This window comes from Pan paniscus, chromosome 5 (genome assembly GCF_029289425.2).
Source record: "Pan paniscus chromosome 5, NHGRI_mPanPan1-v2.0_pri, whole genome shotgun sequence".
Lineage (NCBI taxonomy): Eukaryota > Metazoa > Chordata > Mammalia > Primates > Hominidae > Pan > Pan paniscus.
This window is the reverse complement of record NC_073254.2, coordinates 136,654,977-136,682,288: the sequence shown is the minus strand read 5'-3', so window position 1 is coordinate 136,682,288 and position 27,312 is coordinate 136,654,977. Positions and strand designations below refer to the sequence as shown.

General features: G+C 35.8%; 1 protein-coding gene across 4 annotated transcripts in view; it reads left to right on the top strand.

The window, feature by feature from the left end:
• The window catches only part of ZUP1 (zinc finger containing ubiquitin peptidase 1), a 33,534-nt gene that overhangs the window by 648 nt on the left and 5,574 nt on the right, over positions 1-27,312 (top strand). Inside the window, exons 1-9 of one of the 4 annotated variants that reach the window (XM_034962744.2) lie at positions 1,703-1,840; positions 3,005-3,177; positions 7,636-7,746; positions 9,558-9,679; positions 11,622-11,790; positions 16,281-16,469; positions 16,736-16,901; positions 20,868-21,019; positions 22,547-22,767. In XM_034962744.2, the coding sequence (XP_034818635.1) occupies positions 7,665-7,746; positions 9,558-9,679; positions 11,622-11,790; positions 16,281-16,469; positions 16,736-16,901; positions 20,868-21,019; positions 22,547-22,767 (1,101 nt within the window). In that variant the 5' untranslated portion in view covers positions 1,703-1,840; positions 3,005-3,177; positions 7,636-7,664. Of the gene's footprint in view, positions 1-1,266; positions 1,841-3,004; positions 3,178-7,635; positions 7,747-9,557; positions 9,680-11,621; positions 11,791-16,280; positions 16,470-16,735; positions 16,902-20,867; positions 21,020-22,546; positions 22,768-27,312 lie in introns of those variants that run through there. The other 3 variants (XM_003827575.5, XM_008952913.5, XM_024929315.4) reach the window with 3 other exon arrangements.

Below are 27,312 nucleotides of genomic sequence, written 5' to 3'. Positions count from 1 at the left end.
GCGCGGAACGTTTGGGAGACTCGGCCTTGCGGTCTTCTGACCTCACCCACCACGTACCTAGCTTGGCACTGGGTCCTTCATGCCTCTCACTCGCTTCCTCTGAGGCACCTGGGTACCCTCTTGTCTCTTACCCGCTTAATCTGAGTCCATGTCCAAGTTCATCATTCTGTGTCTGACTGTGTCCCAGCCACCGGAAAAGAAGAAACTCCGGGTGTGACATTAATCCCACTGGGGGGTCGGGAGAACTGCCTTCTAAAATCAGAGACTGTATCCATTTGTCTGGAGAGAAATGAAAAAAATAAGGACAATGTAGGGAGGTATTTTAAAGGTAAATTTATTTAAATGAAGTGATAGTGTCATTACTTTTCTTTTCCTGTTTGATTTTAAATAGTCTTTAGCTGAACGATGACCTGTAGTAGGAAGGTGGTGGCGAAGTGATTGCTTTTTTTAAAATTATTTTTTTAACACTTTTATGTCAGTAGTCAGTACTTTATTTGTCCATAAAATCCAAAAATAACTACCTTTGGATTTTACAGTAGTCTTTGACTGAACCTCAGAGAGATGAGATTCCTTACCCAAAATGATGAATCTGAAATTATTACCCAGTTCTCTTGACTCTGGAATAAGTGCTTTTTTCTACTATACCACTTCTGCTTTTATTCTTGGGGCTGAGAGTACAGGCTGTGGAGCACGACGGGGTTGGCATTTTGGCTTCCACCTTTTTCTGCTTGTGGTGACCTGAGCCAGAATTTCTTTATGTGTAGAGCGATAATAATAGTACTTAAATTACAATAATAGCACTTAAATAGCACTTGATACATGTAAGACTCTAAGTTTACAGTGTTAAACTCTACTTGTAAGATGTGTTTATTTACCTCCTCAATATAATCAGCTTCAGTATTCAGTATTTAGATGTATCAGTTGATAAATAGGTTTCTTCTCTTCATTTTTTTCTTACCTGATTTATCTTACCTGGACAATTTTTTAAACGTTATTTTTTCTCCACCTTGGGCCAGAGACATTTTTTGAAATATTTTATTTTTAAAATTACTTGTATTCATTATTATTGCCTTTTTTAAAAAAAAAATTAACGAAATTTTGGTTGATATTTATAAATAAGTTTTTGTATTTGAGGAACAGTAAGTACATTGAAAACTTCTTCATCAAAATAATCCAGCGTTAAAGACCAAGTAATTGTCTCAAATCATTTTATGAAACACATTTTTTCTTCAAATCTTTGAAACCTAATGTTATGTTCTTTTCTAGCTACTTGTCAATACCATGCTTTCCTGTGATATTTGTGGTGAAACAGTAACCTCAGAACCAGACATGAAAGCTCACCTAATTGTTCACATGGAAAGTGAAATTATATGTCCATTTTGCAAGTTGTCAGGTGTGAATTATGATGAAATGTGTTTTCATATCGAAACAGCTCATTTTGAGCAGAATACACTTGAAAGAAACTTTGAGAGGATAAATACAGTACAATATGGAACTTCAGATAACAAGAAAGACAACACCCTACAGTGTGGAATGGAAGTTAATTCAAGTATTCTTTCAGGTTGTGCATCTAATCATCCAAAAAATTCAGCTCAAAACCTGACTAAAGATAGTACTTTAAAACATGAAGGCTTCTATTCAGAGAACTTAACTGAATCTAGAAAATTCCTGAAAAGTAGGGAAAAACAGTCCAGCCTGACCGAAATAAAAGGATCTGTTTATGAAACAACATACAGTCCTCCTGAATGTCCATTCTGTGGAAAAATAGAGGAGCACAGTGAAGATATGGAAACTCATGTGAAAACAAAGCATGCCAATCTTTTAGACATTCCATTGGAAGGTAAAGTTTTCATTTCATTATAAATTATAAGTTTACAGCCTCAATTTAATATGTGGTATTTTAAAAGTTGGTTTGTAAGTCAGCTTACTACAGATGTGTTTTGAAATCCATTTTATGTCTATAACATTTTTCATTTGCTGTTACTGAAATATAAAAGTACATTATGGAAAAGAATTTTGATGCAGATATAAAATGTTTCAGCTACATTGAGAGTAGTTTTGGAACTTTCTGTCTAGTTTCCAGAGGGTATTCTTTTTATTGTCACTAACCCAGTAGCATCTGGACTGTCCTGGACTCTCTGACTTTGCATTGAGTTCTATTTTGACTCCATTATTCTGTTATGATTGGAGAACAAACTCTCTGTGATATCAGTTCTTTTAAATTTGTTGAGGCCTGTTTTATGGCTCAAGACATGAGCTATCTTGGTCATGTTCTGTGGATACTTGGGAAAAAAAAGTGTATTCTGCTTTGTTGGGTGTAATGTTATATGTATGTCACTAGATCCTGTTGTTTATGTTCGGATTATTTATATCCTTGCTTGTTTTCTATAGTAGTACTGTCTAGTAGTTCTATCAATTTTTGAGAAGGGGTTGTTGAAATCCCTGATTATAATTGTAAATTTATCTATTTTTCCTTTCAGCTCTGTCAGGTTTTGTTTCATGTATTTTGAGACTCTGTTGTTGGTGTGTACACATTTAGGATCTTATGTCTTTTTCTTATTGTTGAACTTTAAGAATTTGTGGAGCCAGGTGTCGTGGCTCATGCCTGTAATCCCAGCAAGTTGGGAGTCCGAGGTGGGCAGATCCCTTGAGTCCAGGAGTTCGAGACGATCCTGGGCAATGTGGCAAAAGCTCGTCTCTTCAAAAAAAAAAAAAAAAAAAAACCAAAAAACTAGCCAGGCCTAGTGGCTTGCGTCTGTAGCCCCAGCTATTTGGGAGGCTGAAATAGGAGGATCACCTGAGCCTGGGAAGTGGAGGCTGCAGTGAGCCGTGATCACACTACTGCACTCCACTCTAGGTGACTGAGTAAGACCCTGTCTCCAAAAAAAAAAAAAAAAAAAGAAAGAAAAATTTTTCTGTATTTTGGATACAAGTTCTTTTTTGGATGTGTATTTTGCAAATATTTTCTCTTAGTCTGTGGCTTGTCTTTTTATTCTTTTAACAGTGTCTTTCATGAAGTAGAAGTTTTTAATTTTAATGAAGTGCAACTTGACAATTTCTTCTTTCATGGATCATGCTTTTGGTGTGTCTAAAAACTCTTTGCCAACTTCTAGAAGTTTGATAGTTTTGCATTTTACATTTAGATCTGTGATACATTTGAATTACTCTATGTAAAAGGTATGAAGTCAGTGTCTACATTCTTTTTTAATGCATTTCTCTGATTATGAAATCAATCTTTTTTTGTATAGTTATTTTAATTTCCTCTATTATGAACTGCATATTACATTTTTTGTACACTTGAGTTACATGCATTTTTCCACTGTATATTGTCAAATATTTTTTGAGTTTTTTTCAGTTGCTTTTAAAATATATTTTCAATACTAATCCTTCAGCTGTATTCCATAAGATGTTGCTTATCCTTGAATTTTGTGCAGTATTTGAATTTTATTTTTGTTTTCTATGTATTGTCTAAAAAAGTATTATTTACTCTGAATTCAAAAAGGTATTCTCATATATTCTAAAAACTTTAATGTTTTATATTTTCACTTTTTAAAATTTTTTCTGGATTGTGTGTGTGTGTGTGTCTGTACTTGTGTACATGTGTATATTTTGTGAACTTGGGATCTAATTTTTAGTTTTTCCCTGTACAGAAACCAGATATATCTCTGATTTATAATATGGTTTCTGTCTTTTATTACATTTTCATATCTGTGTGGGCCAGTTTCTGGTCTCTTACTTCTGCTGTATTTATCTATGTGACTTTTGTGCCCTTATTACACCACCACTTTAATAGCTATTTTGTAAAATGTCATCAACATCAGATAGGACAGTTTTTCCCTCGTTCTTCATTTTCATCATCAACTTAGACCTTCTCATTCTTTCTTTTCTTTGAGTTTTAAAGCCATATTATCAAGTTTCATAAAAACTCTGTTGTCATTTTGTTTTAAATTAGATCAAAGTACATCTCCCCATTAATTCAGGTCATCTTTTGTATCCTTTAATACAATTTTGTGTGTGTGTGTGTGTGTGTGTTTTTTTGATGGATTTTTGCCCTGTCACCCAGGCTGGAGTGCAATGGCACGATCTCTGCTCACTGCAACCTCTGCCTCCCAGGTTCAAGCAATTCTCCTGTCTCAGCCTCCCGAGTAGCTGGGATTACCAGTGCCCACCACCAGGCCCAGTTAATTTTTGTACTTTTAGTAGAGACAGGGTTTCGCCATGTTGGCCAGGCTGGTCTGGAACTCCTAACGTCAGATGATCCACCTACCTCAGCCCCCCAAAATGCTGGGATTACAGGCGTAAGCCACCGCGCCCAGGCTTGTGTTGTTTTTTCATTGCACATTTGTGTTAGCTTTATTTCTGTATAGTTTATAGTTTCTGTTGCTTTTGTAAATTAGATTTTTTTCCCTCTCATCTAAGAAACTTTTGCAGTTTTATAGAAGCACTATCAATTTTTATAGATAGTTGAGGTATCTAGTCTTATTCAACTATTACTAATATTATTTTATTTTATATTTTTTGAGACAAGGTCTTACTATGTCACCCAGGCTGGAGTTCAGTGGCATGATCATGGCTCACTGCAGCCTTGATCTCCTGGGCTCAAGTGGTTCTCCTGCCTCAGCCTCCCAAGGTGCTGGGACTACAGGCCTGCACCACCACGCCCAGCTAATTTTTTTTTTTTAATATTTAATAGAAATGAGGTCCTGCTATGTTACTCAGGCTGGTCTTGAACTCCTGTGCTCAAGCAGTCTTCCTTCCTCAGCCTCCCAAAGCATTAGGATTGCAGGTGTGAGCCACTGCGTCTGGCCTGTTAACGAATTTTAATAATTCTACATTAATTCCCTTGAGTATTCTAAGTAGATCATTTTATTATCTGCTAATAATGAAAATTTATGGACTGCTGCAAGGAAAAAAACAAGTGTATTGAAAAATGCCTGACAATCCTTTGCTGACACAATGTTTCCTGTAAGTTTCTCAGGACCAGTAAACTGGTGAATTTTGGTAGTCTTAGGAGTCTGAATGTTTAGTTGCATTTAAAAAAGACCTGTTGTCATTAGAAGTACAGAAGTGAAATAGGTAAATTGCTAGATTTAACCAATGTTCAATTATAGTAAATGGAACAGGTGGATTTGCAGGTGTTTTTTAGGGAATGATTATCATATAGAGAAGATACGTGGAATCTGGGCTGGAAAGTAAAGAAAAACATGAGGGGGTTAATGAATGACAGAAAAATAGGGTTTGTATATTCTATATAGGAGGTTTTAGTTAGGTCAAACACTTTTTAGAGTGGTAGAATTAAAAGAAGTGAGGTAGAAGGATAGGTGTTTGGGAGTGATATTTGAAATTGAGATTTCAGAGATTCACTTATTAGTGATAACAAATTAAGGGTATAATTTTTGTCATTCGGTTGGTAAATTAGGGTAAAGGAAAAGATTGCTGGAAATGAAGGCATAGAACTATTTCTATGGATATTGAAGTTGCTAAGAATGATCATAGTATAGGGGCTAGGAAAAGAAGGTTTTGATCCAGGTGTTAACATTTTTAGTAAATGAAAGGAGTGTCTAAGACTTCAGAAAATATTAGGCACTAAGAAAGGTAGATGATGCCATATTATGGTGACATGAGTTATTACAAAAATGGGGCTTAAAACAGGTTTGACAGTGGTGAAAGGGAGCAAAGGGGATACCTCTTCTACTTCTAGGGCCCTGAATTGTGAAAGAAAAGTTTCCTGTGTGTTAGGGGGCTGTAGAGAAAATGGGGTGTCATGAACCAACCAGATTTTTGTTAAGTCAAGAAGGTGAAGTGAATATCCAGAGAAAGATTTTGTGTATAGAGAAGCTGACTGATGACCGATGGTATTTCTGGAGGGCATTGTGGTAGGTATTGGGAGAATAGGAGGGGTAATAGCTTGGGTCAGATTAGCAGATGTCCTTCAGGTATTTAAAGATTGTTAAGACACCGCCACTGAACAATTAGATTGGATTCATTGACACAACAGTGTTGGTGGTTACATCAGCCCTAGATGACTCCATTGGACGATGATGGCTAACCTCTGAGGCTTAGTTTAGATTCTGGTGGTAAAAAATGTATACCGGGATATGAGGTGTAGTGTGGTCTAATGTTGAGGAAGGTTGGTTATCACTTAAAACTAGAAGGGGTGGAGGGATTGGCTTGCAGTAGTGTGATGATCAAAGCGATAAGCAAAGGCCTCCTTGGCATTGGCTCTGGCTCTAAGGCATTTTATGGTAGAGAACTGGCTGAAAGACTTCTCTTATATCTGCCAGCATTACTTATGGAAGCTGTATACCATTATTTCTTACTGCTGCTTTTGGAAATATTTTCTGAGTACTTCTTAATACTTCATTTTCTCTTGAGCATTGCCATTGAATTTTTTATTCCAATGATTACATCTTAATATTTTCATTTTCTTCATCTTTCTATTTTTTCTTAGTAACTTTCTGTCCTGGTTTCAAAGATTCAGTTCCCTCCTTTATTTCAGTAAGCATTTTGAACATACTTATTTTACAGTTTATTATGGATTACTGTAGCTCCATTTCTTCACAGGTAACTTTTTCAGTTTGTAGATTTCTTAGCTGTTTTTCTTGGCATTGCAGCCCCCAGTGAGTTTAGCAATTCAAATTTTAGTGTTCATCTGTTATGGGAGTTTTATATGATCCCTTCCCTGTGAAGCAGTTTCATGGTTCCTTCACACTGGCTGTTCACAGTCTCTGCTTTCAGACCAGGCCTTACATATACAGATTGCTCTATGCTTTCACTCTGTGTATATGCACAATTCTGGGTCCCTCTTCTATGTCCCTTATCTGCTAGGTCTTGGTCTTATAGAGGAACAATTTCTGTTTTTGGCAAGCTAAACCTGTCTGCCTGCAGTGCTATGTGATGGATGCAGCTCTTTAATCTCCTGCTCCTGTGTAGACAGTATTACCCCAGTTCCCAGCTTTATGCTGGATGTTTAAGTTCAGCACCTTACCACTCTGTTGGGTGCTGAGAATTTAGTCCTAAAAACCCATATCCAGACTGGGCCCTACTTACCACTTTGGTTTTCCTTTCTGCTTCTCTTGTTTTGACTACAGATCTGAATATTTATTATTAATATTTCCTTTTTTTTTTTGGAGTGGTATGAGAGGTTTGTGCTATGCTCAGCCTTCTATCTCGACCCTAGAAGTAGAAAAATAGCTTTTAAATCCACTACAAAGAGCTTTTACTTATATAAGGTTAATAGGTGGTAGACAGTCTTTGACATGGGGTGAAAAAATCTAAAAGTTATAAAAATAAAACCAACTTGGCTGGGCATGGTGGCTCATGCCTGTAATCCCAGCACTTTGGGATGCTGAGGCAGAAGGATCACTTGAGTCCAGGAGTTTGAGACCAGCCTGGACAACATAGTGAGATCTCATCTCTAAAAAAAAAAAATTAGCTGGGCGTGGTGGCGCATGCCTTTAGCCCCATCTACTTGGGAGGCTGAGATGGGAGGATTGCTGCAGTGAGCTGTGATGGTGCCACTGCACGCCAGCCTGGGCAACAGAGTGAGACCCTGTCTCAAAAAAAAAAAAAAAAAGCAAAGAAAAAAAATTAAAATAAAAAAATAAAAACAACTTAATTATATCTCTGATACAGACTGTGATCAACCACTCTATGATTGTCCTATGTGTGGGCTCATATGTACAAATTACCATATTCTTCAGGAACATGTTGACTTGCATTTGGAAGAAAACAGCTTTCAGCAAGGTATGTTTATATGTTTGAAGATAAAAATATCATTTAATTTCTACTTTCTAGGACACATATCTAATTTTTAGATTTGTGATATGGAAAAAATATTTTAAAATACATCTTTTCCTTTAAAAGTGTTTTATTTACAAGTTGAGGCCATTTCTTTAGCAGCTAGAAGTATCTGAATATTGTATTTGGTCAGCGAAAATTGTTGAACTAGAAAACTGCCATATGGCACATAAAATTTTACAAATGAATGTGAACTATATAACCAAAACATCTTTCAGTGCATCTTGAGCTGCTTGAATAGCTTCTAAATGACTTACTGGTTTTATTGTGATTCTATAAAAGTTTTCCTTTCTCCCCTATGTTTTTTAATAGTGGCATTGTTTAAATAATCATTATGGTGGCTTAGAAGTGGAAAAATCCTATATGAATGTTAGAAGCCCACTGAACGAAAATAAAAAGTAGATCCCAAGAGAAACCAATTGTGTTTTACCCTATTTCAGTTTTTTAAGGTACGTAGATAGCTTCTGTTAAGGCAGAGGTCTTTAGTGTCCAGTATCAACGATCCTAGTACCAGTATCGGTGTTCATGGACAATGTTACTGCTCACTCACCCTAAGCCAAATATGAGATTGTTGGGGCAAAGATGGAAAAGTTCCCTGCTCTGGTGATTTCTGAATGTCTGCTAATTCTTACTCTTATTTATGATAGGCTTTGTATGAGCACGTGTATTACAGTGTAAACCTATAGTGGGTAATAAGAAAAAGATATGGTTTAAGTAAATCACTGTAGATAACCTCAGGGGACACTAAACATTGAGTGTGACTTGTATATCCCCAAGAATGGAAGGGTGACCAAATAGGAAGATGTAGCAGCAGCTGAGAACTTTGAAAGGAAAGGAAGGATAGTCAGTGATATAATTAAACCATCAGGTCATGGGGTTAAGGAGACAAGATAGTGGCCAGAAGCCACTGACAAATGGATCTGGGGGACACCGAGTAGAGAAGATGCAGGATGAGATGTTGCAAAGTTTTACCATTTTTGGGGGCCAAACTGTAATTAAATTATTATCTAACACCTGCACTTTGTAAATGTGTATTTTTATGCTCTTTATTATTTTCTTTTTCTCCCCTAGTATTTCTTTGAAAAATCAATCTGCCTTAGTTATGTTAAGGAGTATCAATGCAGGATGTTACTTAACGTTTTAAAATTCTGGTTTCCTCAGTAAATAATAATAGCTACTTCATAAGATTGTTACAAAGATCAAATGATATAATTAATGAAAAGTGCTTGTCACAGCTTTAAACACTTAGTGAGGCTGGGCATGGTAGCTCACGTCTGTAATCTCAGCACTTTGGGAGGCCGAGGCTGGTGGATCACCTGAGGTTAGGAGTTTGAGACCAGCCTGACCAACATGGCAAAACTCCGTCTCTACTAAAAATAGAAAAATTAGCTGGGCATGGTGGCAGGCACCTGTAATCCCAGCTACTCAGGAGGCTGCAGCAGGAGAATCACTTGAACCTGGCAGGCAGAGGTTGCAGTGAGCTGAGATCGCACCATTGTACTCCAGCCTGGGCAATAAGAGCGAAACTCCGTCTCAAAAAACAAAAAACAGTGACTGTTAGTTGTCATTTAGATGGAGGTTATTCCTTACCGAAGCAGTTCTAAGTTTTGCTAAATTTGTACTCAGTTCCATATCATCACAGTCATGAATAAATGGCAAATAACAGCATTTACTCTATTTTTAAAACATATATTAAATAATAAATAATCTTTGATTGCAACAGTTATTTTATTCTGAACATTAAAAATACCTAACAGGCATGGATAGAGTCCAGTGTTCTGGTGATCTACAATTGGCTCACCAGCTTCAGCAAGAAGAAGACAGAAAGAGGAGATCTGAAGGATCAAGACAAGAAATAGAAGAATTTCAGAAGCTGCAGGTACAAAGATTAATAACAATTATAATATTTTGATTCGGTAAAGTTATTTTTCAAATATGCTTTCCAGTGTATTATTTTTGTCCTTGTTATTATTCAAAAAAATTTATACATGTTTGTAACAGACACCATTTATACATATTCATTCTAGTGAGGCACAGGGGTAATCACTTCACATATAATATCTCAAAATCTTTACAACATATTCATGAAGAAGTTACTTTAGGCCCTCCCACGCCCCCTTTTTTTTCAGATGAAGAAATGGAGACAGAGAATGGTTAAGTAATTTGCTCAGTGTCAGGCAGCTAATTAGTGATAAAGCTTGCATTCAAACCTGTGTAAGTTGATGGGACAAATTAGGAAACCAAGACTCAGAATTTAAGTGTTTGTATAGATGCTTGGAAGCGAAATTTATACTTAGAATTGATGTCTCCTGAGTCTTAAATTATTTTACAGATTGCAATTTCAAACATTTAGAACTATTTTATGGGAAAATGCCTTTTTTTAATGATATTTGAGGCTTCATTTATCTTAGGTGGGTGGTTTTACCTGTTGGACTAAACTGGTAGCATCTGTTATATTTTTAATGCATTTAAAATTTTAATGTCTGTTTTTCCTTTTTTCAATCCTAATTTGTAGACTGTAGTGTTATCTGTGCTAATAATGCTCATAGATTCATAGATTTTGTTGTTGTTTGTTTGTTTGTTTGAGACGGAGTTTCGCTCTTGTCGCCCAGGCTGGAATGCAATGGTGCAATCTTGGTTCACTGCAACCTCTGCCTTCTAGGGTCAAGTGATTCTCCTGCCTCAGCCTCCCAAGTAGCTGGGATTACAGGTGTGCACCACCATGCCTGGCTCATTTTTTTGTATTATTAGTAGAGACAGGGTTTCACCGTGTTGGCCAAACTGGTCTTGAACTCCTAAACTCAGGTGATCCACCTGCCTTGGCCTCCCAAAGTGCTGGGATTATAGGCATGAGCCACCGTGCCTGGCCTATTGCTTATAGTTTTTAAATGTTCTTTTTTTAGTGATGATAGGATAGTGCATAAATAAAAAGGGTTTACAGTTGAATAGGTTTGAAAGTGTTCAGTTAAACAGGTTTGTATATTTTGGGACTTCTCAATGCCTTTAATATACTAATGTGCATGTACATATCACAATTTCCCCAGACTTGTTTGACCTCTCTTTTTTTCTCAGACATCTCACATGAGTATTGTTGCTTAGAATGTGCTTTGGAAGACCGAATGTAGGATTTTTTTCTCACTGGTGACTCACAATACTTGCAAAATAGGAAAGAAAATTGGCTTTTCTTAAGACTTTTATGCTTTATGTAATTTAAAACATGATCAATACAAAAAGTTTCCAATATTTAAGGAGGTTATGTAATTTTGCAAGTTAGTTGTTTAGATCTCAGAAAATTTTTCTGTAGAAAAGTTTCCATGAAAACTTTTCCATAGATAATTTTTCCATAGTTTTATACATACTATTTGAGATTTCTGTCCAGTGTACAAAACATAGTTCATTTACTGTGTAACATGACTGACTAAATGAATTATGGATTAAGTAGGCCTTTATGGACTAGACTGGGAACCAAATAACAAGGACTGACAAGTTTCCTTGAAAAAATCAGCAACGCATTCAGAACTCTTCTGCATCTCCCAATACCTGAGGTAGAAAGACAGGATCCTCTGCTTTCCCTACTACAGGAAAAGCAAGTCTCTTGCCCTGGAGATTGATTATAAAGAAGTGGTTGCTTATTAAGTCAATAATTTTTTTTTCTGTGTGTGTGTGTGTTATTAGTTTTTGTAAAAATCTTTAAGTTAACTTGTATGAAGTCTATAAACCAGAATGTTTCAACATGTTTCCAAATAAAATTTTAATAAGGTTCCATCCTCATAGAGTTACAGGGATGTAAAAATTAAGTCATTTATTTTTATGTTCAATAGAGACAATATGGTTTAGATAATTCTGGAGGATACAAACAACAACAACTACGAAATATGGAGATAGAAGTAAATAGGGGAAGAATGCCTCCATCTGAATTTCATAGGAGAAAAGCTGATATGATGGAATCATTAGCTCTTGGTTTTGACGATGGAAAAACAAAAACTTCCGGTGAGTATTTAAACATCAGAGTCATTGTTTTAATATTGCTTATACCACTGAAGTAATAATCAGAATCATTTTAATTTTGCTTAATTTTCATAATCTGTGCACAAATATTTTTTTAAAAATGTATTGTTTTAAAACTTCTGAATTATTTTTATGATAAATAATTCACTTAAAAATTTACTTTTATATTATGTTACTTGACATTTAAAAACCTATGCTCTAGACAGTGCTAAGAGAAATATAATGTGAGCCACGTATATAATTTTAAATTTCCTGGCTCCACATTAACAAAAGTGAAAAGGAGGCCGGGCGCGGTGGCTCATGCCTGTAATCCCAGCACTTTGGGAGGCTGAGACAGGCAGATCACCTGAGGTCGGGAGTTCGAGACTAGCCTAACCAACATGGAGAAATCCCATCTCTACTAAAAAAAAATTACAAAATTAGCTGGGCGTGGTGGCACATGCCTGTAATCCCAGCTACTAGGGAGGCTGAGGCAGGAGAGTCGCTTGAACCCGGGAGGCGGAGGTTGCGGTGAGCCGAGATCGCGCCATTGCACTCCAGCCTGGGCAACAAGAGCGAAACTCCATCTCAAAAAAAACAAAAAAAAACAAAAAAAAGTGAAAAGGAACAGGGGAAGTTAATTTAAATAGTTTAAACCAGTGTATCCATGATATTATTATTTCAACATGTAATCAATATTAAAACTATTACTGAGACATTTTACATTCTTTATACATTCTTCAAAATCCATTGTGTATTTTCTACTTCACAGCACAACTCAATTGGGCAGCCACATTTCAAATTCTCGATAGCCACAAATGGCTATTGGCTATTTTATTGTTTGTACATTTTTAGACACTAACAACTCTATATACATTGTATCATTTAACTCAAAACATCCTCTCCTGTACTGTTATATATTCCAAATGAGGTCACTGTTGCTTAGAGAAGTTACGGTGACTTTGCCAAAGCAAGGTTACACAGCTGGTTATTCCTAATCAAATCTTCCTTGCCCCATAATATGGCTTTTTTCTGACGAGTATTAAAATTTTTTTCTTTGTATATATTAGTATATTAACAGACTTTTTATGGAAACAACTTTGTTACTGCCACCCAGATTTTTTGAATCTTAATGTTTTGCCATATTTACTTAAAAGTTTTTAAAGCTTCAAAACCATTGATAGGTATTCAAAGCCCTTTATGTACACTTTTTCTAATTCTAATTTGCCCTCCCCACAAGGGAACTATTATCCCAAGTTTGATATTTATCAGTCTCATACATGCTTTAGTACTCTTACCATGTATGTACATTTCCATAAAATATTTTGCAGGTGTTTATATATAAATGGGATACAACATGTATGCTATAAATTGTTTTGCTCAAATATATTGGTTCTTACAGTTCTACTTCATTCATTTTAGCTGCTGTGTAGTATTTCCTTGTATGAATTGTAGCTAACTTATCTTGTTTTCATATTGATAAACATTTAGATTGTTTCCAGTTTTCTACTCTTATAATTTATGAACATGTCTACTTCAGGAGTTTCTCTAGTATTACATCCAGAACTGGATGTAGCTAATTATAGCTAACTTATCTTGTTTTCATATTGATAAACATTTAGATTGCTTCCAGTTTTCTACTCTTATAATTTATGAACATGTCTACTTCAGGAGTTTCTCTAGTATTACATCCAGAACTGGAATGCTAAGTTAAAGGCGTGCAAATCTTCAACGTTGTTAAGGTTATTATAGAATTGTTTTCCAAAGTGCTTGTAATCTACATTCACACCAGTGTATTTCACACATTGTATGGTGACACTTTTAAATTTTTGCTATTTAACAGGTTATGATATGATACATGTTTTAATTTGCATTTTCTGGATTACTCCTGAGTTAGTTTCCTCTTGAACGAATTACCTGTTCTCTTCCTTTCTCTATTCTCTATTGAGTTGTTTGTTCTTACTGATTTATAGGAGTCTGTTAAGTATTCAGAACACTATTCTTTCATTAGTTATATGAAATCCAAATATCTTTTTCAGGCCTGTGGTTTGTGTTTAAATGTTATATATAGTGCCTTTAATTAGACAGAAGTTTTGAATTTGAATGTAATCAAAGTTCTCAATCCTTCTATTTATTATTTGTGTCTTAAGTAACTCCCCCATCTTTAAGATCACAAATATATACCTTTATGTTTTCTTCAAATATTTATATTTTGCATTTCATATTTTGATTTTAAATCCACCCAGAATTTATTTGCATGTGTATGTTGGAGGGAGGAGAGAGAAGATAGGAATCTGATTATTTTCTCCTTGTTTATAACAGTCCTTATAGCAAGTACATATTATGCTTATTTATTTCACTACCATTTATTGAATCTGCATTTTCTCCACCTATTTGTGATACTATATATTATAGATTTTCATATATCCATGAGTCTGTTTCTAAAGGCTGCCTTTATATTTCTTCAGGGGTCTCCATGTAAAAAAGTTCTCACTATAGCATAGAGCATCCTCCAGATGTGTGATATGATTCATTAGGATACAGGAAGAAAATATTAAATATGTCTGTAAAAAAGCACACTGTCCTGTAATATAGAAGTGATTTGGTGGCAGAGATTTTTATTTTTCGTTAATTATGCAAGTGTCAATTTAAGCAGCTATCGTTTAAAGAGTCTTCACTTATATACTGCAATCTTGTTATAATTTTAACAACAGAATATAATTTAACTGAAGATAAATTTACTGTGGAAAATATCTAAAGAGATTTAGGTGCTAAGGAATAAAGAGTATAAGGAAATTTCCCCCTAAAGCAGTTGCATGATGTTGCTAAGACAGTGTTGCTCTCCATCTGATATGTAACATATATACTAAAATGTACTAGAATGTTTATTACTTTCCTTTCTATTTTTTCTGTCCCCCACTCCACCTCATTCTTAAAGGGCTGCCTCAAATCTTGATCTCTTCATCAAAGTCTATGATATTAAAATCTACATTTAGCTTTCTTTCTCTGAATTCCTAGGGTACCCATTCATTCCATGCTACAACATTTAGTACTCAGTTATATACTATTTTAATTGTTGTTTTTCTTGAATTCAAGTCTTTCTAAGTTCTTTGGAAGTGGTTACAGTGATCAGTATTTCTCCTTTTCATGGTGCAAGGCACAGCTACAACTATTGGTTCATTTAACTGTTTTTATTTATTGATCTTTTATTGTCTTTATTAAAGACAAAAACCCATTTTCTTCTAGGAAACCCTTCATTCAAGCAAAAAGAATTTAGTTATTGTCTTTGGTGCCACATGCTATGAGAAAGTTATGCAGCATGTAATAAGATCTCCCTACCCATAGGCTTCACAGAGTCTGTAGAGTATGTAAATATACACAAAGGATTATAATATTCTGTGACTGAATGTTGCTGGTACCTTGGGGACACAAAAATAGGGTAGAATCAGAAAAAGGGTCTATGAAGACAGTAGCATGTGAAGGATCTATAATTTTGAAACATAAGGAGAATATACTAAAAGCAGGAAAGGGGCCGAGTCAGATGTCCCTTGTCCTAACACCTTGTTTTTCCATATTATAGCACTTGTTATAGTTGGGGTCGATGACATTTTAAAGGATATTATCATATTTATCTTTTTGTACTTAGCATTTAGATAGTGCCAGGTGTATTAAAAAGTACTTAGCAAATACTGAATTTGAAAATTTAATAAAACTCTATGGGCCAAATTATGTTTAACGTGTTCAGTTAGGCCACAGCCAAAATTACAGCAAGAGGAGTAGTGTGAAATAAAGGTAAGACAGTGGATAGCTTTCTGTAGACTTCATATAACATAGATTAGAACTATTCTAATTAGGTTTATAAGACTATTAATAAGATTCCTAAACCTATTGTTCTGCCTTAAGAAAAGTTGTCTTCTGTTGTCTCAAACAAATTAATTCATCTCCCCAAATAGCAAAATGGAATATGTTACTAAAGGGTTGAAATTTAGCGTATTGGAGTATGAGATATGTTTATTATTCATGAAGTCAAGAGTTTTTAAATGAAAACATTTGTGTATTCTCATGCTTCGAAAATTGCAAAATCTGCAAAATAAAATCTTAAATTACAAAAAAAATTAAAACTATTGGTAATAGGGAGCTATTAATATTTTTTGATTGGGAGCAAGTTGATTAAGACTGAGTGATCTCCAGTAGTCTATACAATAAAATGGAGACACAAGAAGAACATTCATTCAACAGTTGTACTTTATGTGCTGGGCCCTGCAGATGCAGAAAATTTCAATTAACTGTAAAAAATAATATGCTAGTGTTAGGAAACTTGGACTGTAGTAACAAGCAAGGACACAAACTAAGGTTATAGCAAGAAGAAGGTGAAGAAGATGGAATTAACAGGATTTAGGTATGGTGCGTGAAGGAGAGGTTGATATTAAAAATGTATGAGATAACCATATAAAGGTGATAATGACTGCTTCTGAATCTCTTTTCTACTTTAGGAATTATTGAAGCACTTCATAGGTATTATCAGAATGCTGCCACAGATGTGAGACGGGTGTGGCTTTCTTCAGTGGTGGATCACTTTCATTCATCTTTAGGCGACAAAGGTTGGGGTTGTGGTTACAGAAATTTCCAAATGCTACTTTCATCATTATTACAAAATGATGCTTATGATGATTGCTTAAAAGGTATGTGAAATCTAGTACTCTGAACTTGTCATCTGATAAAATACATATGATATAGAATGATATAGCATACACAATTAATAGCTTTAACAGTTAGTGGATATTTATATAAGAAACCTGAATTCTGGTTAGAGGAAGAGAAAATGATAGATGATGTCAGGAATAACTGTCCTAAAAACCGTAAAGTTCCCCGAGTACATAATACACTGCTAAATATTATTCAGTACTTTATTAACGGTCATGTAACATGTTTGCTTGTGTAATTTTAGGTATGTCGATTCCTTGCATTCCAAAAATTCAATCTATGATTGAAGATGCATGGAAGGAAGGTTTTGATCCTCAGGGGGCCTCTCAACTTAATAACAGGTTACAGGGAACAAAGGCCTGGATTGGAGCATGTGAAGTATATATACTCCTGACCTCCCTAAGGGTAAAGTATGTACCTTAAAACCTAAATAAATGTTATTTCCTTATCGGGGAGCTTTGTTTTTTAAAATTTTATTTTTTAGCAAAGAGATAGTTTAAAAATAAAATTAAGTAGCACTAAATTAAGTAGCAATGAAAATCAGCAACCTATTCACTATCTTGTGCTCTTCTCTACCCTCAAGTTCTGTCTCTCAGAGGCAACTGTCACTTCCATTGTTTTTAAATGGTATGCTTTCATAGCTGTTTCTTGGTTTATGAGTTTCAGATAGTCTGTTTTAATATCTTATACCTGTTTACCTTCAATCCTTCTGATATGATTAAATCTTAGTTTTTATTAAAATCAGAGTTTACATCATTTTATAAAGTCAGATTTTATTATACAATTGTGTAAATATTGCTTGTTGCTGATTTTGTTTTCTAAAATCATTTATAATTTTTTCTTGAGTTAATAATTGTGTTTCCTTTTCTCTTTTACTATAATATGTGACTACATCATGGCCTCAAGTTTTTGCACTCTACCTGTCATGTAATCTGAGGCTCTCCTTATTCTTGGACACATCCTTCTTGAGCCTTCTGTCCTCTTTGCTCCAATCTGGTCTTTTTGCCTTCTAGATCTACAGCTATTGTCATGTAGCATTTTTTCACTGTTTTGTGTGTGTGTGTGTGTGTGTAGTCTCATTTTTAAAATGTATAACCTATTTTCTGTGGAAGTTATTCCAACCTTCTCTTAGCCCATCATAATTTCACGATATTATGAAATTTCACCATGGGGTGTAGGGCTTTGATTCATTGTGTTGGGCATTTGTTTTTCTCTTTGAATCTGGAATTGTGAGTTGTCTAAGATCTTAGTTCCATCTAGGATAGTAGGTAAGAGCTTGAACTTTGGAGCAAGACTGCCTAACCTTGATTCATAGCTTTCCTACTTAATAGCTGAATGAATGAACTTGTCTGTACTTAGGTCTACTATTGATAAAAGAAGGTATTAATAGTAGTTAGACAATTAAATGGGATAATAAAGTACTTAGAACTGTGACTGGCATACAGCATGACTTCAGAGGTTAACTATTGTTGTTTGATAATTATAATCTCTCTGTTTTCTTTGTGGAACTATTGATAGTTGGCCACTGAACTAATCTTTTTTTTTTTTTTTTTTTTTTTTTTTTTTGAGATGGAGTTTTTGCTGTGTTGCCCAGGCTGGAGGGCAGTGGCGTGATCTTGGCTCACTGCAAGCTCCGCCTCCTGGGTTCAAGCGATTCCCCTGCCTCAGCCTCCCTAGTAGCTGGGATTACAGGCTTCCGCTACACGCCTGGCTAATTTTTGTATTTTTAGTGGAGACGAGGTTTCACCATGTTGGCCAGGCTAGTCTCAAACTCTTGACCACAGGTGATCCACCCGCCTCGGCTTCCCGAAGTGCTAGGATTACAGGCTTGAGCCACTGCGCCCGGCCTGCTTCTTTACCTTCTAAGTTTATCATGTCTCTTTTTAAAAAATCTTTGCTTTTTCTCTATTTTCTAGATTTACTCAACTTTATCCCCCAATTACTGTATTGAAATTTTTATTTTACCCATTATGTTAAGGGGTAATTTCATAGCATCATTTTCTTTATGGTTGCAAAATTTCTTCCAATGTTTTCTTTCTATTGCCTGCATTTTGTTTGTTCGATATTAGTATTTTTTCATATCTGTTTGTTTTAGTCTTTTCTATTTTGAAGGCTTTCTTTTAACTTTTGGAAATCCTTAGTTGTCCATTCAGAGAGTGAAGAATGAAACATTAAAAAGCTGATTAGAGTGCTGTAGGACTGCACAGAGCTTGCAGATTAGCAGACTTATTTAAGTCTTAGGTGGAAGGCGGAAGGTTACTATTTGGTTGGTGAACTCTCAAATATCATTATATAGAGAGATCTTTTCCCAGAAGTTATCCAGAGAAGAGTTTTTCACTCTCTTACCTAGAGTTCCTACATTAGTGGAGGGGAGAGTTAAGGTGTGATTTGCCTTCTAAGCAAACTTTTAATTAATCTCATATTTTTAGCCCCACTGTTCTCAAACCTTGTGCTTCTAAGCTTTCAGCCTCTCTCTGATTTTGAAACATACGGTCTCCATTTTCTTTTATTTACTTTTGTATGTTCTCTGTGGTGCTTTCCATTTTCTGAAGATGTGAGCTCTTTTCCTGTCTATTCCCATTCTCTTTGTCCTTGGGTGTTTAAATCATTTTTTCCTTCAGTATTATGTCATTGGGTTTTTAAGAGGAAATAGAGATAGATGTCTGTGATCGTGTTTAATGGAATGTTTGCGTTAAGCTTTATGGCTTTATATTTTCTTTTATGTTTGTTTCTAAGTTATTTAACCAGTGTATCACATTCTTTTTACCACATTGATTGATTAGATTCAGAAATAAAAATATTTCTTTCATTAACCTAGAAAAACTAATGTTGTGTGTATGTATAATAACTTTCTTGAATTATTTAAAGAACTATTTTAATGCCCTCTAAATTTATTTCTGCTTTTCTCCTTTTTCTTTTTGCCAATCTATTCACACTTTGAGATTATTTATACTCTATCATGTTTTGAGTTTTAAAGTAATTTTTTTCTTTTTCTTTTTTTTTTTTTTTTTGAGACAGAGTCTGTCTCCAGTCTGTCACCCAGACCAGAGTGCAGTGGCGCGATCTTGGCTCACTGCAACCCCTGCCTCCCAGGCTTAAGTGATTCTTGTGCCTCTGCCTCCTGAGTAGCTGGGATTACAGGCATGTGCCACCGTGCCTGGCTAATTTTTTTTTTTCTGCATTTTTAGTAGAGATGGGGTTTCGCCATGTTGTCCAGGCTGGTCTTGAACTCCTAGGCTCAAGCGATCCACCCGCCTTGGCCTCTCAAAGTACTGGGATCACAGGCGTGAGCCACTGCACCCAGCCGTAATTTTTGTCCAGCTTCTTTCTTGGTACCTTAAATAATTTAGAAAGCTTTTTTATTAATATATCCTGAATGTGTTTAGTAGTTATTTACATGTCTTTCTGTTGCTCTCTCTATGAGTTATACTCTGTAGGGTACTGTTTAATTAGTATTCTAAATGTAAATATGCAAACTGCTAACCCCAAAACATTCTTTTTAAATGGTTTATCCAGAAGTTTATTTGAGCACTTAAAACCCAGTAACCAACTGTAAGTTACCAGCATTAAATTTGCTGAGGCTGAGGTTAGCAATTCGGATGTTTTAGAGATTTTATTGCCAAGAGAAACAAGAACAGGATATCTGTGCTGTAGTTTAAAGTGATGATAAAGCTATCAAATGCTTTTAGTTGTACCCGACCTTTTAAAAACAGTTGTTGAGTAGTATAAACAGTGTTTCTGGTTAAAAAAATGTTTATTCAAGGGTGACTTCCTCTTGAAGGAAGAATACCACGGTGGTCTGGTGGCAAATAGGAGATAGATGTATAGATGTGAGTACACACACATTTTTCTATGATTTACAAGTATTTTCTGTTATAGAGATTTGAGAGACCGACAGGAAAAGTATTTAGGATCTATTTCATATATACCAATGGCTACTGAGGAATTAAAATCAGAAATCAGCTTCTGATCATCAGGGTTAGAAACTAGAATAAAAGCTGTGAAAAAATTATGTGTAGATGACTTTTTAAAAATCAAGTATGGTCATTATTTACTATTCATGGAGATTTTATATATCAGAGAATGTTTGTAACCTTTAGGTTAGTCAGCAGACTTATTATGAAGTTATTTAAATAGTTAGCTAGTTAGAGGAATAGTTAAATAGTTAAATAGGGAGAATTGTTAAATAGTTATCCCCCACAAAAAGGAGTTTTTTAGATAAGTAATAAAAATTTATATTTACTTTTCTTCTTTTATAGGAAAGTAATGGCTAGAAACAGTTAGTTCTGAACTAAGAATTTGTTGTATTTGATAACTCCATCGATGAAAATATTTTAAAATGCCCTTTAAATGTGCATTTTGTCAATTTTTAATAGGTGTCATATTGTTGATTTTCACAAATCAACTGGTCCTTTGGGTACACACCCTCGCTTATTTGAATGGATATTGAACTATTATTCTTCAGAGGGAGAAGGGAGTCCAAAGGTAGTGTGTACATCTAAACCTCCTATCTATCTTCAGCATCAAGGTTAGTATTAATATAACTCATATTTGACAGTGTTGTTTATAAGATAACAAATTGTTGCTTTCGGACAGGTTAAGGCTTTTTGTTTGTTTGTTTGTTTTTTTAGACAGAGTCTCACTCTGTTGCTCAGGCTGGAGTGCAGTGGTGCAATCTTGGCTCGCTGCAACCTCCACCTTCCAGGTTCAAGTGATTCTCATGCCTCAGCCTCCTGAGTAGCTGGGATTACAGGCACCTGCCACCATACCTGGCTAATTTTTGTATTTTTAGTAGAAACGGGGTTTCACCATGTTGGCCAGGCTGGTCTGATAATAGCAGGGAGTATTATGACATTAATCTGTTTAATTTTTCGGAGCTCCTTTGACAGTACAATACTTTCTTAGGTAATTAAGATTGATATTTCTACAATACTTCATTGGGTAATTAAGACTGATATTCCTGACATCTTCAGGACCTTTTGCACTTCTTGTTTTCTGTGTTTAGTTCACTTGTCCTTCATTGTTCATCCCTTACCTTCTTGGGTCTTTACCCACATGTCACTTGAGTGAGGCCTTCCCTGACCTTACCTTACCTTAAAAGTAGAACTCAAGGCCAGGCATGGTGACTCATGCCTGTAATCCTAGCACTTTCAGAGGAGGCCAAAGCAGGAGGATTGCTTGAGCCCAGCAGTTTGAGACCAGCCTGAGTGACATAGTGAGACCCTGTCTCTACAAAAACATAAGAAAATTAGCCAGGTGTGGTGGCACATGCCTGTAGTCCTAGCTACTCAGGAGGCTGAGGCGGGAGGGTCACTTGAGCCTTGGAGTTGGGGGCTATAGTGAGCCATGATTCTGCCACTGCACTCCAGCCTGGGCGGCGGAGTGAGGCTGTGTCAAAAACACGTACAACTCATCCCAGCATCCCACCACTGGCATTTTCTTCACTTATTTACCTCATTTATAGAGTATCTCTTCCTATTAGAATATAAGTTCCAAGAACACAGGCACGTTTGTCTGTTTTGTTTGCTGTTATATACCTTCGTGCTTGGAGTAGTACCCGGCACATAGATACTTGGTAAATTATGAATGATGGTTTGGATTGACAGGAATAAACAGAAGTAAATGTTAGGAATTTCATTGTTTAGGAATATAAACTATAAGAGATTAAGCTCCCTCCACTGATATTCTAGCATTTATAGGTTTACTTTTGTTTACCTTTTGGAATCATGAGAATTTTGTTCTAGAACAGTTTTTGTTCTTTCATTTGAGATAATTTGAATAAGAAGGATCAAAGGATTGGGAAAGGAAAAGTAAAATATTTGGCAGAATAAAAATGTTTTTTTTGGTAATGAAGCCTTTAGAAAACTAAAGTTAAATGAAAAAACTGAAGTAGAACTAAACTCTTATGTCTTAGGAGAACTCAGATACATATGTGTCAGAGTCTGACTGTATTTATATTCTAAACACACATATGCTCACACAACATACATACAGAGACTATTTGTATAACTGTAAATAGATGTGACATATGTATAACTTAAAAATCTTTTGATAGGTCACAGTCGAACTGTTATTGGAATTGAAGAGAAAAAAAACCGAACATTATGCTTACTAATATTTGATCCTGGATGTCCTTCTCGAGAAATGCAGAAATTATTAAAGCAAGACATAGAGGCTAGCAGTCTCAAGCAACTTCGGAAATCTATGGGAAATTTAAAACATAAGCAATACCAGATATTGGCAGTAGAGGGTGCTCTTTCTCTAGAGGAGAAACTTGTAAGTATCTAAATATTTATATGTGAAGTTTGAATGAGATGAACTTAAAAGTTTAAAACTTTTAGTTTAAAATCAGTGTTATCACTTTTTTCTTTTTTTTCTATTCTTGTTCTTTTTTTCTGTTTTTTTTTTTTTTTTTTTTGGAGACAGGGTCTCACTCTGTTGACCAGGCCTGAGTGCAGTGGCATGCAATCATGACTCACTACAGCCTTGACCTCCCAGGCTCAAGTGATCCTCCTGCCTCAGCCTCCCAAGTAGCTGGGACTACAGGCACATGCCACCACACCTGGCTAATTTTTGTATTTTTTGTAGAGACGGGGTTTCACCTTGGTGCCCAGGCTGATCTCAAACTCCTAGGCTCAAGCGATCTGCCCACCTCAGCCTCCCAAAGTGTTGGGATTACAGGCGTGAGCCACCGTGCCTAGCCCACTTTGTATTCCTTAGCACCTTATTCTGTTTCATTAACTTGGAAAAGCCATTTGGTTTTATATGTTTTTAATTTCTGGAATGAACATATTTATATTTGAAATGGTACTTTAATGACTTTTTATACTTAGAGCTTCATAAAAGTGTTTAATTTAATTTAATTTAATTTTTTTTGCATTTTAAATATGTGCAGTTTACTGTATGTTAATTAAAACTTAATAAAGCTTTCAAAAATACTTTTGTACAAATAATTATGATAGGCTACATCTTAAATGATGTTTTCATCAACCTTACAATTTAGCCTTGTAGGAATGTCTGAATCCCTTGCAAAACAGTAGTCATTAAATGCCCGTTTCCTGTCTTGATATCATTCATGAGCTGATTTTTTCTTTCCACCTCCTCCTCCTCTTTCTTCTTCTTCTTCTTTTTTTATTATTATTTATTATTATTATTATTATTATCATCATACTTTAAGTTTTAGGGTACATGTGCGCAATGTGCAGGTTAGTTACATATGTATACATGTGCCATGATGGTGTGCTGCACCCATTAAATCGTCATTTAGCATTAGGTATATCTCCTAATGCTATCCCTCCCCACTCCCCCCACCCCACAACAGTCCCCAGAGTGTGATGTTCCCCTTCCTGTGTCCATGTGTTCTCATTGTTCAGTTCCCATCTATGAGTGAGAACATGCGGTGTTTGGTTTTTTGTTCTTGCGATAGTTTACTGAGAAGGATGATTTCCAATTTCATCCATGTCCCTACAAAGGACATGAACTCATCATTTTTTATGGCTGCATAGTATTCCATGGTATATATGTGCCACATTTTCTTAATCCAGTCTATCATTGTTGGACATTTGGGTTGGTTCCAAGTCTTTGCTATTGTGAATAGTGCTGCAATAAACATACGTGTGCATGTGTCTTTATAGCAGCATGATTCATAGTCCTTTGGGTATATACCCAGTAATGGGATGGCTGGGTCAAATGGTATTTCTAGTTCTAGATCCCTGAGGAATCGCCACACTGACTTCCACAATGGTTGAACTAGTTTACAGTCCCACCAACAGTGTAAAAGTGTTCCTATTTCTCCACATCCTCTCCAGCACCTGTTGTTTCCTGACTTTTTAATGATTGCCATTCTAACTGGTGTGAGATGATATCTCATTGTGGTTTTGATTTGCATTTCTCTGATGGCCAGTGATGATGAGCATTTCTTCATGAGTCTTTTGGCTGCATAAATGTCTTCTTTTGAGAAGTGTCTGTTCATATCCTTTGCCCACTTTTTGATGGGGTTGTTTGTTTTTTTCTTGTACATTTGTTTGAGTTCATTGTAGATTCTGGATATTAGCCCTTTGTCAGATGAGTAGGTTGTGAAAATTTTCTCCCATTTTGTAGGTTGCCTGTTCACTCTGATGGTAGTTTCTCTTGCTGTGCAGAAGCTCTGTAGTTTAATTAGCTCCCATTTGTCAATTTTGGCTTTTGTTGCCAATGCTTTTGGTGTTTTAGACATGAAGTCCTTGCCCATGCCTATGTGCTGAATGGTAATGCCTAGGTTTTCTTCTAGGGTTTTTATGGTTTTATGTCTAACATTGAAGTCTTTAATCCATCTTGAATTAATTTTTGTATAAGGTGTAAGGAAGGGATCGAGTTTCAGCTTTCTACATATGGCCGCCAGTTTTCCCAGCACCATTTATTAAATAGGAAATCCTTTCCCCATTGCTTGTTTTTCTCAGGTTTGTCAAAGATCAGATAGTTGTAGATATGCGGCAGTATTTCTGAGGGCTCTGATCTGTTCCATTGATCTATATCTCTGTTTTGGTACCAGTACCATGCTGTTTTGGTTACTGTAGCCTTGTAGTATAGTTTGAAGTCAGGTAGTGTGATGCCTCCAGCTTTGTTCTTTTGGCTTAGGATTGACTTGGCGATGCGGACTCTTTTTTGGTTCCATATGAACTTTAAAGTAGTTTTTTCCAATTCTGTGAAGAAAGTCATTGGTAGCTTGATGGGGATGGCATTGAATCTATAAATTACCTTGGGCAGTATGGCCATTTTCACGATATTGATTCTTCCTACCCATGAGCATAGAATGTTCTTCCATTTGTTTGTATCCTCTTTTATTTCATTGAGCGGTGGTTTGTAGTTCTCCTTGAAGAGGTCCTTCACGTCCCTTGTAAGTTAGATTCCTAGGTATTTTATTCTCTTTGAAGCAATTGTGAATGGGAGTTCACTCATGATTTGGCTCTCTGTTTGTCTGTTATTGGTGTGTAAGAATGCTTGTGATTTTTGTACGTTGATTTTGTATCCTGAGACTTTGCTGAAGTTGCTTATCAGCTTAAGGAGATTTTGGGCTGAGACAGTGGGGTTTTCTAGATGTACAATCATGTCATCTGCAAACAGGGACAATTTGACTTCCTCTTTTCCTAATTGAATACCCTTTATTTCCTTCTCCTGCCTAATTGCCCTGGCCAGAACTTCCAACAGTATGTTGAATAGGAGCGGTGAGAGAGGGCATCCCTGTCTTGTGCCAGTTTTCAAAGGGAATGCTTCCAGTTTTTGCCCATTCAGTATGATATTGGCTGTGGGTTTGTCATAGATAGCTCTTATTATTTTGAGATACGTCCCATGAATACCTAATTTATTGAGAGTTTTTAGCATGAAGTGTTGTTGAATTTTGTCAAAGGCCTTTTCTGCATCTATTGAGATAATCATGTGGTTTTTGTCTTTGGTTCTGTTTATATGCTGGATTACATTTATTGGTTTGCGTATATTGAACCAGCCTTGCATCCCAGGGATGAAGCCCACTTGATCATGGTGGATAAGGTTTTTGATGTGCTGCTGGATTCGATTTGCCAGTATTTTATTGAGGATTTTTGGATCAATGTTCATCAAGGATATTGGTCTAAAATTCTCTTTTTTGGTTGTGTCTCTGCAAGGCTTTGGTATCAGAATGATGCTGGCCTCATAAAATGAGTTAGGGAGGATTCCCTCTTTTTCTGTTGATCGGAATAGTTTCAGAAGGAATGGTACCAGTTCCTCCTTGTACCTCTGGTAGAATTCGGCTGTGAATCCATCTGGTCCTGGACTCTTTTTGGTTGGTAAGCTATTGATTATTGCCACAATTTCAGATCCTGTTATTGGTCTATTCAGAGATTCAACTTCTTCCTGATTTAGTCTTGGGTGGGTGTATGTGTCGAGGAATTTATCCATTTCTTCTAGATTTTCTAGTTTATTTGTGTAGAGGTGTTTGTAGTATTCTCTGATGGTAGTTTGTATTTCTGTGGGATTGGTGGTGATATCCCCTTTATCATTTTTTATTGCGTCTATTTGATTCTTCTCTCTTTTTTTCTTTATTAGTCTTGCTAGCGGTCTATCAATTTTGTTGATCCTTTCAAAAAACCGGCTCCTGAATTCATTAATTTTTTGAAGGGTTTTTTGTGTCTCTATTTCCTTCAGTTCTGCTCTGATTTTAGTTATTTCTTGCCTCCTGCTAGCTTTTGAATGTGTTGGCTCTTGCTTTTCTAGTTCTTTTAATTGTGATGTTAGGGTGTCAATTTTGGATCTTTCCTGCTTTCTCTTGTGGGCATTTAGTGCTATAAATTTCCCTCTACACACTGCTTTGAATGTGTCCCAGAGATTGTGTTATGTTGTGTCTTTGTTCTCATTCTTTTCAAAGAGCATCTTTATTTCTGCCTTCATTTCGTTATGTACCCAGTAGTCATTCAGGAGCAGGTTGTTCAGTTTCCATGTAGTTGAGTGGTTTTGAGTGAGTTTCTTAATCCTGAGTTCTAGTTTGCTTGCACTGTGGTCTGAGAGACAGTTTGTTATAATTTCTGTTCTTTTACATTTGCTGAGGAGAGCTTTACTTCCAAGTATGTGGTCAATTTTGGAATAGGTGTGGTGTGGTGCTGAAAAAAATGTATATTCTGTTGATTTGGGGTGGAGAGTTCTGTAGATGTCTATTAGGTCTGCTTGGTGCAGAGCTGAGTTCAATTCCTGGGTATCCTTGTTAACTTTCTGTCTCATTGATCTGTCTAATGTTGACAGTGGGGTGTTAAAGTCTCCCATTATTATTGTGTGGGAGTCTAAGTCTCTTTGTAGGTCACTCAGGACTTGCTT